This window comes from Letharia lupina (assembly GCF_014066315.1).
Source record: "Letharia lupina isolate WasteWater1 chromosome Unknown contig_2, whole genome shotgun sequence".
In the NCBI taxonomy this organism is placed as follows: domain Eukaryota; kingdom Fungi; phylum Ascomycota; class Lecanoromycetes; order Lecanorales; family Parmeliaceae; genus Letharia; species Letharia lupina.
The window spans coordinates 2139488-2155495 of NW_023502971.1; the positions used below are offsets into that span (position 1 = coordinate 2139488).

The 16008-nt window shown below is 29.5% G+C and overlaps 2 protein-coding genes across 2 annotated transcripts; one reads left to right on the forward strand and one right to left on the reverse strand.

Annotated features, from left to right (window-relative positions):
• Window positions 1-4291: 4291 nt before the first annotated feature.
• On the forward strand, window positions 4292-4771 carry HO133_004690 (uncharacterized protein; the record flags this gene model as incomplete). The annotated part of the gene is made up of 2 exons (XM_037295606.1): window positions 4292-4296; window positions 4318-4771. 2 exons carry the CDS (start codon window positions 4292-4294, stop codon window positions 4769-4771), a joined length of 459 nt encoding a protein of 152 aa, XP_037157607.1.
• A 5103-nt stretch (window positions 4772-9874) lies between these two features.
• HO133_004691 (uncharacterized protein) lies at window positions 9875-15216 on the reverse strand (the record flags this gene model as incomplete). The annotated part of the gene is made up of 3 exons (XM_037295607.1): window positions 9875-9931; window positions 9992-15040; window positions 15091-15216. The coding sequence occupies 3 exons, from the start codon at window positions 15214-15216 to the stop codon at window positions 9875-9877; spliced, it is 5232 nt and encodes a 1743-aa protein (XP_037157608.1).
• Between the last annotated feature and the right edge of the window lie 792 nt (window positions 15217-16008).

A 16008-nucleotide genomic window follows, 5' to 3' on the forward strand; every position in this document is an offset into this window, starting at 1 on the left:
ATCTTTTCGACTACTAATTATATTAACTAAGTTATCGCGAATAAATAAATTAGTATTTATAATTATTAAAAAAATAGATATATATTATTAATATATAAAATAACTTTTTTATTTTCTATTAAATTTTTAAGATTTTTTTTTTAAATTATAAAATAAAATATAAACTTTCTATTAGAATTGATATAGATATAATATTAATATAGATATATTAAATAAGATAACTAAGACATTGAATTATATAAATAAAAGAAAGATATTAAATAGTAGATAAATATCTCTATTAAGATACGCTAGGCCCGAATAGATTAGAGAGCTAAATAGTATATTAAGAATATAGAATACGCTCGTAATACTTTTAGATAAAAAAAGAATTTCTAAATTTAATCTTATAAATATTTAAAGATAGAGGATTTAAATATCGCTTATTAAAAACTTATTTACTTTATTAAGAATACTCTTTTAAATAAGCTTAGATTATTAGATAGTCGAGTAATAATAATTTTAATAATTTTCGAAATTATTTCGCTTCGTCCTCGATTCGAATTTATTAATCTCTCTCGCTAAAAAATCGTAAAATTATAAAAATCGTTAAAATCGTAAAATTAATAAATTTTTTATAAATTATAAAAATATTAATAATAGTAAATAAAATGAAAAGACTATAATAGATATTAAAATTAACTTCTTATTAATTAAATTTAAATTAATTTAAAGTTAATTAACTTTCTAGAAATCTATTATTAATATAATATCTCTTTTTTCTATTAAAATCTACTATTATTTCTTTAAATTATAGAACTTAATCTATACTTTCTAATAATTTAAAATAAATAAAATTCGATCTTATAATTCTAAATAAATCTTAAATTAAAATATTCTTACTCTTCGAAGTTCGAGAATCGAATTTAATCTCGAAATTAGATTTAAAAATAGATTACTTTCTATAAATTTAGTTTATAGATCTAAACTTATAATATTTAAAATTATAAAAAGCTAATATTTATAATTTTAAAAAATTTATATTTTATATAAAGAAAAAGAATATATAGTTTTAAATAAGAATTATTTAGTAAAGATTAAAAAGAGATAAAGAATTATATAGAGAATAATTAATAAAGTTTTACTTTATAAATACTTAAAAACGTTATTAATAAATCTCGCTAAGATAAAGATAGAATTTATATTAATAATATTTAAAAAGAAGCGAAAAGTATTAATTAATATAATTAATTTATATAAGAATTTTAATATTATAATAAATAAGATATTATAGTTAAAAATAAGAATAAAAAGATTAAGATTATTTATAGCTCTTTATTAAAAGAAAGATTAAAAGACTTTTATAAATATAAGATTTATTAAAAATATCGAAGTTTTAATAATAAAGATAATAATAATTATAGTAATCGAATAAATAATAATTATAAATTAAGAAATTAGAACTTTAAATAAAATTTTAATTAAGAAAGACGTTATAATATAGATTTTATAATTAAAGATCTTATATTAGAATAATAGCGAATAAAACTTTTATAATATAATATTAGTATTACGATTTTAATAATCTTACTTATATTATAACTTAATTAAGCTTAGCATATTAAGATCTTTTAGTCTTTCTATCTTACTATAAAATTTATATTTATAATAATTCTATATAGATAGTATTCTCTTTATACTATAATATAAAGTTATTATATATATTATTAAATTCTTAATATAATATTATCTATCTTTTTTCTAAAATAATAGCGATTTATTTACTAATTATATTAAATATATAATTAAAAAGAGAGTATATTATTAAAAAATTAATAGCTATAACTAAAGAAGCTTATTACTTAAAAGATTATTTAAAAAAAAATCTTTTATTTATATAAAGACTAATTTAGCTAAATTAAATAAGAATTTAAAAAAAAAATACCTTTAGTATATTAAAAGAAATAAATCTTAGATTAAATTTTCTTTATACTCTTATTAGCTTAATATTAACTATAAATCTATTAATCTTAAATTTAAATAATATATAAAATTAAATCGTTATAAGTAAGTTATAGATATATTATTATTTAGAAGAATTTAAAAACTTCGATAAAAAGATCTTAAATATTACTATATTATTCGTATAACGTAAAAAAATATATTCTATCTTTAAAAGATATACTATTAAATCTAATTTAGATTATATCGAAATATAATTTATAAATATTATCGAAGAAGAGTTAATTATAATCTTTATATCTATTATTAACTTATAAGATTTTATAAAAAGCGCTATTAATATTTTTAATATTTAATATAATAAATTAAAAACTCTAATAAAGAGCTTTCGAATTATTAATTGTAATATTAAAATATTTTAATAATAAAATAAAGAACTTAGCTAAAATATCGCTTATATTAAAATAAAGATATTAATAATTATTATCTAATTAAATAATAATAATAGTTAATTATTTTATAAGTAAGAAATTAATAATAGACTTTAAGATTTACGTAATAGATATCGTATTAATACTATAAAACTTATTAAAGAAAATAAAAAATTTAAATAAGATTTAAAGTATAAAAAGTAATAGCTAAAGAAGTAATAATCTTATATATTAACTAATTTAAAAAATTTTAATAAGAAAGATATAGAGATTATATCTTATTAGCCGAGTATTCTTATTAATAATATCTATTAAAACTTATATTATATTTTTATTATAAATCGCGTAGAGAATATAGAATTAGATAAATAATATCTCGATATTTCGAATTTTTATAATATTAATAATCGAAATAAGTAAGATAATTAATATTAATATTTTAAAGCGAAGTTTAAATAAAGCGCTATAATCTTCTCTATTAAATTTAAAAAAATCGATTATATATAAAATTATTATAAGTTTATTATATATAATATTATTAAAATAAAAGTAAATAAAGATATCTTAGATCTATATTAAATTATTTAAAAAATAATTAATAAATTAAATAATATATTTAAAATTATTAATAAAATTATTAAATTAAATATTAAGATATTTAATTTTAAATTTAATATAAGAGTAATAGATAAAAAGAAATTATTCGAGAATTTCTATATACGATTTTTTATAATTATTACTTCTTTAGAATTTACTAATATCTATAAAATAATTAATCTAAAATAATTAATCTTCATATATCTAAAATATCGAATTTTAAAATAATCTTTTAATACTTTTTAAGAATTAGTTATTTTTCTATAAATACTAGATATAAATTTTTAAATTATTAATAATATATTAGATTTAAAGAGTAAGAAAGAAATTAATAAAATTAATAAAAACTTTACTCTCTTAAATAATTAATATAATATTTTCTTTACTAGAAGAAATAATAATATTACTATTAAAAATTTCTATATATAAAAATATAAATATCTTAAATTATTAATAAATAGAATTTAAAAAGAAGATAGATATTTTAAATATTTAAAGATTAGATATTATTTTAATAATAATAATACTTTATATAAAAATATAATTTTAAAAGCTATTAATATTAAAGAGAACGTCTTTATCGAATTATTATAAAAATTGAAAAACTAAATATCTCTAACTAAGTTATTATTAGAAATTTAAAAATCTTATATATAAAAATTAAAAAGTTAGAAATAAAAAGAATACTCGCTTCTATCTCTCTATTCGCGTATATTATTATTACTAAAATCTCTTTATAAAATAAATATTAATTAAATTTTTATAAAAAAATTATTATATTAATAAAATAAATTAAAATTAATTATCTTTTAAATATTAAAGCTTTAATATTAAGCTTTATAAATATATCTTTTATTAAAATAAATAAACTATTTAAAGTAGTATTAATATAATTTTATAGATTATAATGTTACGGATTCCTCCACTAGGCGTCCCGATTGGGCTTAGTGCCTTGGCACTGCGGCACTGCAGAGACTTCTTCCACTGCAGGCCTACATAGTTCATTATTATCACACCACACACACATTATTCATGCATATGATTCCACTTAGGACTATTCCTTAACAATGGTAGCAACACCTCGGTCGATTCAGGCCTAGCACTAGCTGTCCTCGTTACATTCGCCCACCTCGCCTTCGTCCAGCACCTACACGGACCCTACAACACTCACTATCAGAGAAATCTACAGAGAACACCACTCCCACCGAGTGTAGCATCTCCAGAGTCTCTTAGACGCCCACCTCGCCTTAGTCCAGCTCCTAATCGGACCCTACCACACTCGTCTACAGCGATCCTTTCACTAGGCCATTCGTCCTACCACCATGGCGTACAATAGCCACATTTCCAGCCCTATGCCTGGTTTTACAGCAGAGCAAACAGCCTCCCTACAAGTCATGATGACTGCAGCAATCAGTCAGGCTATGACAGCCTTCGAGACCAGACTGACAGACCTTGAAGCTAGAACTAAGCCATGGCAACAGTCAAATGCGGACAAAATTGTGGAGAAAACTGCGGAGAAACCTACGGAGAAAACTGCGGAGAAAAAAAGCATCGCCAGCAGTCCTATTCAAGCCGGCACACTCTCCACTATTCCACACCAGGCTGATATGCACTATTGCGGAGAGTCTGCCATTCGCCTCAGTAACGCTCCACTTCTCGCCTCTCTTCTCGCCTCTCTTCTCGCCTCTCTTCTCGCCTCTCTTCTCGCCTCTCTTCTCGCCTCTTTTCTCGCCTCTCAACTCGCCTCCCCGCTCGGCTATATTCGATATGCGAAGGATATGGAGGCTACAGGCCAAGGATAGGTGCATGGATATGTGAATGGCGCATGCTCTATGTAGCCGATTAGGGATTCAGCATTTGGCCATGGGGATTTCAGAGAAGAATCGGGAGAAGCAGGCCTATGGCACCTGATGTATCTCTGGCGTCTCCATGTCTGCAGCGAGGACGCTGTCATTTTTCTTCTTCGGTGGCATTTGTTACGGATTCCTCCACTAGGCGTCCCGATTGGGCTTAGTGCCTTGGCACTGCGGCACTGCAGAGACTTCTTCCACTGCAGGCCTACTTAATTATCACACCACACACACATTATTCATGCATATGATTCCACTTAGGACTATTCCTTAACATATAATTAATTAATAATAAATCTATCTTTATTTTTAATATTATATATATAATCTTAATAAAATTTATCTTAAAAAATTATATAAAAAAACTTTAATATTTAATTATCTTATTAAAATAATTTAATATTATTTTAGAAATATTATAATTAGAATAATATAATTTTTATATATTCTTTAAATTTAGAATTATTATATTTAATTTAGATTATTATATATTTAATTATTTATTATATAGTAAATCTATTACTATTTAAAGTAATAATAAATTTTTAAAAAAGAATTTAAATTATATAGTAAAGATTATATTTAAAAAAAAGAATATAATAAAGATTTTCGCTTATATCTTTATTAAGATAATTAAAAAATTATTAAATTAAATTTTTATTATATAATTTTAAGATTTCGAATAATTTTCTAATTTTATTAATAAGAAAGTAAAATTTATTACTAATATTATCGCTATTATAATAAAAGATTATAAAAAATTCTTTTATAAATTAAAAAAGAAATCTCTAACTATAGAATAATTATAAAAATAAATTTTTATAATATATTACGAATAGCTAGATATTTAAAATTCTATTAAAATTAATAAACTTTTCTTTTATTACTTTATTAATTATAAAATATATCTTAAAAAAGAAATTATTTTATTATTAAAAAGAATTTATAAACTCTTTAGAGATTAGATATTAATTATAAAAAAATATATTAATAAAATATTAAAGAAAAGCTATATTAGATTAAATATTTCTCTTTATATAATATTTATTCTAATTATAAAAAAACTCGATAGAGAATTTAGATTATATATAAACTATAGAGCTTTTAATATACTTACTATTTTTAATTAAAATACTTCTCTATTAATTAAAAAGACTCTCGCTAAATTATACGCGATAAGAATATATAATAAATTCGATATTATAACTACTTTTAACGAAATTAGAGTAAAAAAGAGTTATAAAAAAAAATTATATTTTTTATTTAATATAATCTATTTAAATATATAATAATATCTTTTAAATTATATAATATCTTTACTACTTTTTAAATATTTATTAATAATATCTTATACGAATATCTAGATATATTTTATATTATTTATTTAAATAATATTCTTATTTATAATAATATTAAAGACGAGTATATTTAATATATAGAAAAGATATTAAAGAAATTTTAATAAGTTAATCTTTATCTTAATATTAATAAATATAACTTTTATATTATTAAAATTAAATATCTAAAATTAATTATTATAATAAAAGAAGTAGAAATAAATATAAAGAAAATTAAAATTATTATTTAATAAAAGAAATTTAGATATATTAAAGATATATAAATATTTCTAAAATTCGCTAATTTCTATTAAAAGTTTATTATAAAATACTTTAAAATTACTATACTTCTAATAAATTTTATTTATACTTAATAAAAGAAAGATTTTATTTATTCGTAAATTTAAGAATACTCTAAATAATTTACTTTTAAAATACTTAAAAAAGCTTTTACTATTATCTCTATATTTACTTATTTTAATTTAAATAAAAAGATTTAATTAGAAATAAATATATCTAATTTTATAATTATTATTATTTTATTATAAGAAAATAAAAATAAAGTATTTAGATTTATAATATTTCTCTTTAAAAAGATATCTTCTATAGAATATAATTATAATATTTATAATAAGAAACTTATAATTATAATATAAATCTTTAAAAAATAGTATTCTAAACTAGCTAATATCTCTATTAAAGATTTTATTAAAATTATTTTAAATTATAAAAATTTATAATATTTTATATTTTTTAAATAATTTAATTTCTACTAAATAAAATAAGCGAAGTTTCTTTTTAATTTTAATTTTTATATTATTTATCGCTTAAGAAAATAAAGTATTAAATCTAATAATCTTATTTAATAAATAAAAGATTTATCTAAAAATAAGAATAATAATTATACTTATTATTAATATTATATAATTTTTAAAATAATAATCTTAATAAAGATATTAAAAATATTATATATCTTACTACTATACTTCTAAATAATATAAAAAAAAAATTATCTCTTTAATTATAATACTATATAAATTTAATAAATAAAATAATATTAATAATAAAAAGTCTAATAAAGAATTATTATTAAGAACTTTAATAAAGACTTTTTAAGAGAAGTTTATAAAAGAATTAAGAGAAATCTCTATTATTAATATTTTTAAGTTATTATATTAAATAAAAGACGCTTATAATTATAATAATATTATTTAAAAAATTATTTAATTAAAAATATCTAAATAAAGAAAGCTATTATTTAAAATAATTAAAATTAATCTTAAATTAAAATTAAATAATTATTATCTTTATAATAAATTATTATATATTAATAATAAATTATATATATTAGATATTCTTAAATTATAAATTAAAATTATTAGAGATATTTATAACTCTCTATTTAAAGATTATATTAATAAATTATTAATTTATAATAAATTAAATAAATATTATTATTAGCTAAGAATAATAAATTTTATTACTTATTATATTAAGAGCTATTATATCTATAAAAAATTTAAAACTTATAAAAAGAATAAATAAGATCTTTTTAAATTTTTATCTATTTTTAAATAATACTAATAAGATATTTTTATTAACTTTATTATATTATTATTTATTTATTTTAAATATAAACGCTTTTATTAATATATTATAATAGTTATAAATAAATTTAATAAAAAGAAAAAAATTATTTTTTTAGATTTCTTAGAAGTAAAGATAATAATTTAAATCTTTATCGAATTTATATAGCGAGAGAAAAAATATTTATTTATTATTATCTTAAATCGAGATATTTAATTTATAATATATTTCTAAAGAAGACTATATAAAAAAATTAAAATTAAATCTAAATTCTCTATTATATTTTATTTTAAAATTAATAAATAAATAGAGAACGTTAACGCTATTTTAAAGTAATATTTTAATATTTATATTAATTATAATTAAGATAATTAAATAAATTTATTATTAATAATAAAGTTCGAAGCTAACTTCGATAAGAACGCCTTATTAAGCGTATTATTATTTTTTCTTATTAAAAAATATATTTTTTATTTAAAAATAAAATTCTTTACTTTTTAAAATTAATTTATTAATTAAAAAGTAAAGAGAGATATTAAATTAGCTAATAAATTTATTAAAAAGATAAATATTATAAAAAATTATTTAAAAAATTAATTTAAATAATTATAAGTTTTATAGAAAAAGTAAGCTAATTATTATTAACTTTCGATATTAAAATTTAAAGTTAAAAATATAATTATACTTAATAAAAGAAATATTAAAATTATATACTTTAATAAATTATTAGATTATAAAAAATTTAAATTATTTAAAATTATTAAAGTTTTAAATAATTTCGCTTATAAATTAGAACTTTCTATTTTTATAAATAATATTTATTTTATTTCTTATTTATAGCTATTATATTTTAATAATAGCGATTTACTATTAGAATAGATTAAGTTTTTATTATCTTCTATCGATATTAATAAAGAAGATAAAATTTATAATATTAAAAAAATAGTTTAATTTAAATTAAATAAATAAAAAAATAATTTCTTAATTAATAAGAGAAGATATTTAATATATAAAATTAGATATAAAGACTTTAAAATTAAGAAAAATCTATTTTAATAATTATTTATAAATATAGTAGAATATTTAAATCTAATAATAGACTTCTATTATTATTATCTTAAGATCGTTAACTCTTATTTATTATTTAAAAAATCTTCGAAATAGTCTTCTCTATTAGCGCTATTAATCTATAATAATTATATTAACTTATAAAAAGATCTTAAATCTATTATAAAATATTAAATTAATATTTTTAAGAATATTACTTTATATATATCTAGATATACTTTTTATAAGATCGATATCTACTATATAGTAATCGTCGCTAAAGCTCTAAATTAAAGAGAAAAGTAATATTATAATTTTAATAATCTTATTTATATTATAGCTTAATTAAGCTTAGCGTACTAAGATCTTTTAATCTTTCTATCTTACTATAAAATCTATATTTATAATAATTCTATATAAATAATATTCTCTTTATACTATAATATAGAGTTATTATATATATTATTAAGTTTCTAATAATTAGAAAATAATTAAAAATAATAATAATTTTATTTATAAATTAAGTAGTTTAGAAGATTAATATTCTAATTATTTAAAAATTATACTTTATAAAATATAATTAATTCTTATATAATCTTAGTATTAGCGTTTTTTATCTAGCGTATTAATTTAAAAAGAATATAAAAACTTATTTCTATATTAATAAAAAGCTTAATAAAAATTATTAGAAAGTTAAATATCTATTAAGAAATATATATATATTAAAAATATAATTAAAGAAGAATAATAGCGAGGATTAGCTAAGAGTAATTTTTATTTATAATATATATAATCTAAGTTCGATATTAATTAATAAAAATAATCTCTTTAACTTATTTATAATTAAGAGGTGGGTGTAGGACCCCTTTCTAGGATGCAGACACCACGAATGTTAATGCTTTTAGCTATGGACTCCCACCCTCGGCTAATGTCGTCTCTGCAGAGGTATATGGACTTCATTAAACACCTAATGTGCGAGGACGATTCCCCGAGCAGTCCCGTCTTACGGATCCCAGACAGGGCGGCCTCATATTTCATCATCCTTGCTTTGAAACCGACTTTCACAGAAGCCGAAGTCGGTAATCTACGATTTGCAAATATCTGCTAGCGCAGAATCAATCGCCTTAACTAGAAGAGCCGCCTGTTGCCCGCTGTTTTTAGCGAAAGCGATGGTTATGGGAGCTTGTTGGGAATGCTGTACCTTGGGATGCCTCATCATCGAGAAATGATCACCGTCTATTATACTGCATTTGATGTTGGTGTTGATGAGTTTGTCCCACCCATTGGGCGTGTAGTCTACGCGCGAAACCATCAGCCATTTCTGAAATTTGTTGAAATTGGTCACCTCATGCCTGCGTGTAGTCAGGAATTGTTCTCTCTTTCTAGTTGATAAGCCTTCTAGGACTCCATGGCGTGCCCAGATGATTCTGCAAATAGGCTGCGTTGGCTTTCTGTGTGGAAGTGGTTCGATGGCGTAATTCTCCAGAGCGCCAATACTAGACGCGAAATGCTGTAGGATGTTTGTGGAGACTCGGACATCGGCTTCTCGCCTTTCAGTTTGGTCAAATACACCGAGACTTTCGAGGACATCAATGTTATCAATAGGGAACGGAGGTAGCGCGGTCGGGCATGGAGCATCGAGGAGGATCAGTCCTTTGACCTGCTTTCCGAGTCGTAGAAGCTGAGCAGTGGCTTCGTATGCGTACACGCCACCTATAGACCAGCCACCTAGAAGGTAGGGTCCTTCGGGCTGTAGAGTCAGCATCTTGCAGACGAAAATCTGAGCTAGTTCCTGGATTGAGATGACGAAGTCTCGAGGACGATCATGAAATGGGCTGCCAAACGCAATGACGGAAACAGCAGCCGAGAGTCGAGGAAAGTTCGCGTACGAGCCAACAGAGCCGGATCCATCAGGAAAGAGGAAAAGGTTAGATGAGCTTGGAGCCGTTGGACCTTGAAGGTAGACATGGGGGCATCCGCTGCATTTCGGCTGCTCACCAGGTGACAGCCCCTCGCGCGAAATTTGTGTACGATTCTGAGCCTGCTCCAAGAATGTGCAGGCATTTCCTAAAGTTGGATGTTCATGGAAGAACATGGTGGGAAGATGAAAGTTGCTTCGAGCGGCAAACTCGCTTGTAATTGACAGGCTCAACAGTGAGTCTACTCCAAGGTCAGAGAAAATGAGGCCAGCATGCAACTCCCGAAGGTCAACGTCCAGCTCGTCTGCGAGAACCCTGTAAAACATTCTGGAGATGTCGGAATCCTTGCCAAAGCTACCTGACTCTACACTGGTAACAATATTCGGTGGTGGACTCTGATCAGAGATGTCTTTTCCTGTGAGTGGCGTCGATTGGATCGGCTTGTCATTCGACGATACCGTTGAGCAAGCCTCGACTGTCTTCTTCAACTGCCCGATGGTTTCGCACTTTGTAATCGAAGAGCTCGGACAATGCAATCGGAGTGATTGTTGAAGTCGGGATGAGATTGAAATTGCAAGCAGTGAATCGATGCCAACTTCATCCAGACGCATCTCGTCCAGCAATTTCTCTGTGGATATACCGAGCTCATCAGCAACGATGTTAATTGTATAAGAGGACAGAGTACTGCTATCCAGAGGGTCGGGTTTGCGGAGCTTCTTAACGGTTTGAAAATTCGTGACTTTCTGGGGAAGTTCCTCTTTGGCCAAAAGAGTTGGCAGCATACTTTTCTTGATGGCACGAAAATTTAAGCCTTCAAAGACGCCCACTGTTTCGCAACCGTCAAAGATCCATACATCGCCCTTCATGGCCCGGGATGCCTTTACATTGCGCATTCGCACATAGGTATGATAACGCTTCCCACTCTCCAAGGGCAAGATTATACGCATACATTTCCATCCGTCCGAGATGAAGACAGTATCCTCTGGGCTGGTATCGCTACCGTTCAAGACGAAACCACTCAAGTGCGCTAGTCCATCAATCCAATGTGGACTGCAGAGGAATTGCTCGTCAGTCTCAGTCGGCTGCAGCTCTATCAATGCTGCTGCTTCCATTGCCTTACTGTCGAGGAACACCTCCTTCATACACTGAAATGCCAAAGTGTAGCTAACCTGGCTTGAAAAAAGCTTATAGACCATCCCTTGGAGAATTTTATGGGCTGTTCCTAGGCTCGCGGCGGTCATTAAAGATTCAATTCGAGATTGAAAGAGGTATGCGGTGCATTCCCAACCCTCTTTTAGCACCTCAGTAGGCGTCCGAGAAACAACGCACCGTGCATGTACTTCCTTTCCCTGGCCACCTCTGGACTCAATTGAAAGACTGACCTCATCAGATTTCGAGTCGGATGTAGCCGAAAGATGGATCACTTGGCTTGTGGTGTGCATTTGAATAATGAGAGGTCTAAGAATCTCCAAATTCGAGACTTCTATGGTGAGATCGGGGCCTGACGTCACTGGTCGTAATTCCCAGAGCTGAGATGCAGCCGTCATAGCCATATCTGCGTAGACGGAGCTTGGACACAGTCCGACACCACCCACGGTGTGGCCGCCGATGATTGAATTGAGGGCTTTGTCGGCAAGATCTGATGTGAACTCCATTGACAACCTACCCTCGCTCTGACGTGCCTCCCGAACACAATGTAACGTGGTACTATGCAACCTAGCGGGTGGAACTGTGTCCGATGACTCTGTTATTGATCGGTTCTTCGTGATACTCCAATCGCCTTTGTATTGCAACCAGTAGCTCTTCAAATCGAAAGCGTATGTCGGTAAATCAAGCATCTTCAGCGAATTTCGAAACGGATTGTGGTACTCGGACCATGCAATGTCAGCGCCCGCGGTGTAGACCCTAGCCAAGCCGTTTGTGATTGTTGTCCAATTATCTTCTCTCTTGTCCATTGACATAACCAGTTGAGAGTCGTTGACCCCAGTAATAGCAGAAATCATTCGTAGGCACTGAAGATCTGGACCAACCTCTATCCACATGATACTGTCAGTAGCATTAAAGCTTTCTACGCATTTGTTGATAGCGTTAAGAAAGTCGACGGGCTCTCTGGTCTGCCGCTGTATGTACTCGGCATTGAAGATGCCCTCATTCGTAACTAGCCGGCCAAGAAGAGTAGATGCAATGGGAAAAATGGGTCTTGAGTATTTGACACCGAGAGCCGCTTCACCAAGATCTTCAAGGATGCTGTTCATCTGCGCCGAGTGAAAAGCGAAATGCGACTGCAGGGACTTGCTTCTAGAACCAAATTGACGGTGGAGTTCATTGACCTGGTTTGTCGGTCCACTTACAACTGTGAGCTCCGGACCATTGATGCATGCGACCTCACAATCCAGCAGACCACTTTTCCCAAGGCTTTCTTTCAATTGCTCCGTGGGCATTCTGATAGCCAACATTGCGTGGCTTTCAGACTTACATCGTGTGGCAACGAGATGCGCACGGGTACCAACAAGGAAGAATGTATCTCGGATCGTAAGGACACCAGCAATGCACAACGCTGCAAATTCCCCAAGACTATGGCCAACGATGGCTTTGGGTGCGAGCCCCCATGATAACCAGAGTAGGGCAAGAGCAATCTCTAGAGCAACAAGAGCCAACTGGCTGCAGATTATGGTTGTATTGGAGTTCTGATCTTTTGAAGGATTGCCAGTAATGACCTGGACGAATGATGGTAGTGCGAGTTGCTTGCATATCTCCTCGAATGAATCTATATGCTCTTTGAATGGTTTTGAAGTCTGGTACAACCTTTGACCCATTCCTGAATATTGGGAGGATTGGCCGGTGAAGACGAATACAGGGTTCAGTGATCTAGGGGTAGGCAACTTGGGAGAGGCACTCTTGAGGCTTCCTTCCATGAGTCCTACCAGGTCGTGAGTCTTGGTGGCTACCCAGACGAGACGATATCGATGGTGCGTACGACGAGCCGTGGTAGTGTAAGACAGGTCTGCAAGATCCGTGCTAGGGTTCGATGTCAAGTGTTGGGCCATCCGCCGGATATTTTCCGTCAATGACTGTTCTGTTGCTCCAGACATCGCAATTATATGCTTTTGCCGAGGGTCACCGTTGTGTGGTCGGCTTTCGGGGAATTCCTCGAGCAAGATGCATGTGTTACCTCCCGTGGCATTGAAGTTGTTCATCAAGATCCGTCGTTTACCATCTTCGTTAACCGTCGTAAAAGGTATTGTATCCATGGAAATCCGGATGCTTTCTGAGGAGTGAATAGCTAGGCTTTCGTTGATACCGGTTTTGATACCAATATGCTTTGGTATCAGACCTTTGCGTAACATCATGATGGCTTTCATGATAGAAGTAACACCGGAAGCTGCCTCACCATGGCCAAGGTTAGGCTTTACAGTGCCAATAAAGAGCGGTTTACTCTCTGTGTGAGATTTCCCGAAGCAAGCCGCTACTGACTGGGACTCAGCATTGTCACCAGCAATAGTACCAGTCCCATGCATCTCGATGAAATCAACTTGACTGGCATTGATGCCTGCTTTCAAGAGAGTTGATTCAAACAACCGTCGCTGAGTCTCAGCATGGGGATGTGTGATTGATACTGCCCTGCAAGAGTGGTTTGTGGCAACGCTTTTTATCACGCCCAAGATGTTGTCTTTGTCTCTGATAGCGTCTTCAAGGCGTTTGAGAACCAAAGTACCTACCGCATCAGCGCGGCAGTACCCGTCTGCATTCTCGTCCCAGGTTTTACAAGATCCAGTTACGGACAAAAACCTTCCTCGACTTAGCCCCGCGAACATATCAGGTGCTGTCATGATGTTAGCGCCTCCAGCCAGAGCAGCGTTGCACTCTTTAGCTTTAAGGGAAGAACAAGCCAATTGGATGGCTACTGCACTGGATGAACATGCTGCATCGATACTCATACTTGGACCCTCCCATCCGAAATGATAGTTGAGTCTGCCTGGTCCAAACGCCCTGATGCCGCCTGAGGTGTGAAAGATACCAATGTCCTGGCCAGCGTTTACCTCTCGCCAGTCATCGCTGCTTTGACCATAAAATGTCCCAACCAAGGGATCATCGGCGCTGGCGTGGCTGCCATGCCACATTCCAGCCATCTCCAACGACTCATATGCTGTCATTAGCAGAAGCCTATGAATGGGATCTGTTTGAGCGGCCTCGCGGGACGAAAGCTTGAAGAGGTTTCGATCAAAAAGGTCTGGATGTTCAATGAAGCAGCCATAACGCGTAAGCGTAGAGTTTCGTTTCGTTCCCGATACGTCGTAATGCGACTGGATGTTAAAACGATCGGGCGGGACCTAGTCATTGTCAATTCAGCAAAACCAGGGAAATTTTCAGACATAGGTACCTCTCTGCACATATCCTCACCTCTCTCGAGGATATGCCAGAAGTCTTCCAAATTGTCTGCTCCAGGAAATCTACCAGACATGCCAACGATCGCAATTGCTTGGCGAGCATCTTGTTCTTCCTGCATATTTGGTTAGGCCAAGATGGCCTTTGAACTTTCGAATCTGAAGAGCGGTAGAGTCTATGAGATTCACAGTAACGCTACCAGCGCAGCATTGAATTCTCGATCGATGAGAGTAAAATGTGCCTCGAGTGAGTAGCGAACAGCAGAGGCGATTTCCCTTAAGATAACCCTTGAGCGCTCCTAAAACTACAAAGATCGTCGCTCTGGCCCGTTGCGGGTGAAATGACAGCAATCAAATCCGCTTATGACAATACTTGGAATTGGTCTTTGATATGACGTTTGCGAAACCGCACATCTCTGTTAGTAAGAAAACAACGTCCACTTCATAGCCAATCATCGGTCAGCGTTGATGTCATAGAAACGATGCGGGGTCACCAGTAACACCACTTCTTATTTCCATGTACAAGGCCTACGTAGCGCTGAGATTGAGGTAATTCTGGGAGTTGGCCGAGCTTGAAGTCTTGAACGCAGATCTTACCGGTAAGGCAACGGCAGCCATGATAAAGCCATTGTGTATCGGCCCTTTTTGGTTGCGCCATTTTGTTGCGTGTTACAGAAGGGTGACTGTGCCTTTTCTTCGCACATATCGGTTCTCCACGTCAGCCCACATTGCATTGCATTCAGGGAGGCTAGCCCGCAAAAGGCTTATCTTGCAACGCATGTGAACTTGATCGTCACACTGGTCACTTTCCTATTGGCTGAATACTTATCACGTATTGTCTTGTTATCTTCGCACCCGAGAAGAGGCTGTATGGCTTTCAGATCGGATGGGATGTAATTGCTGAGAAGCAACAT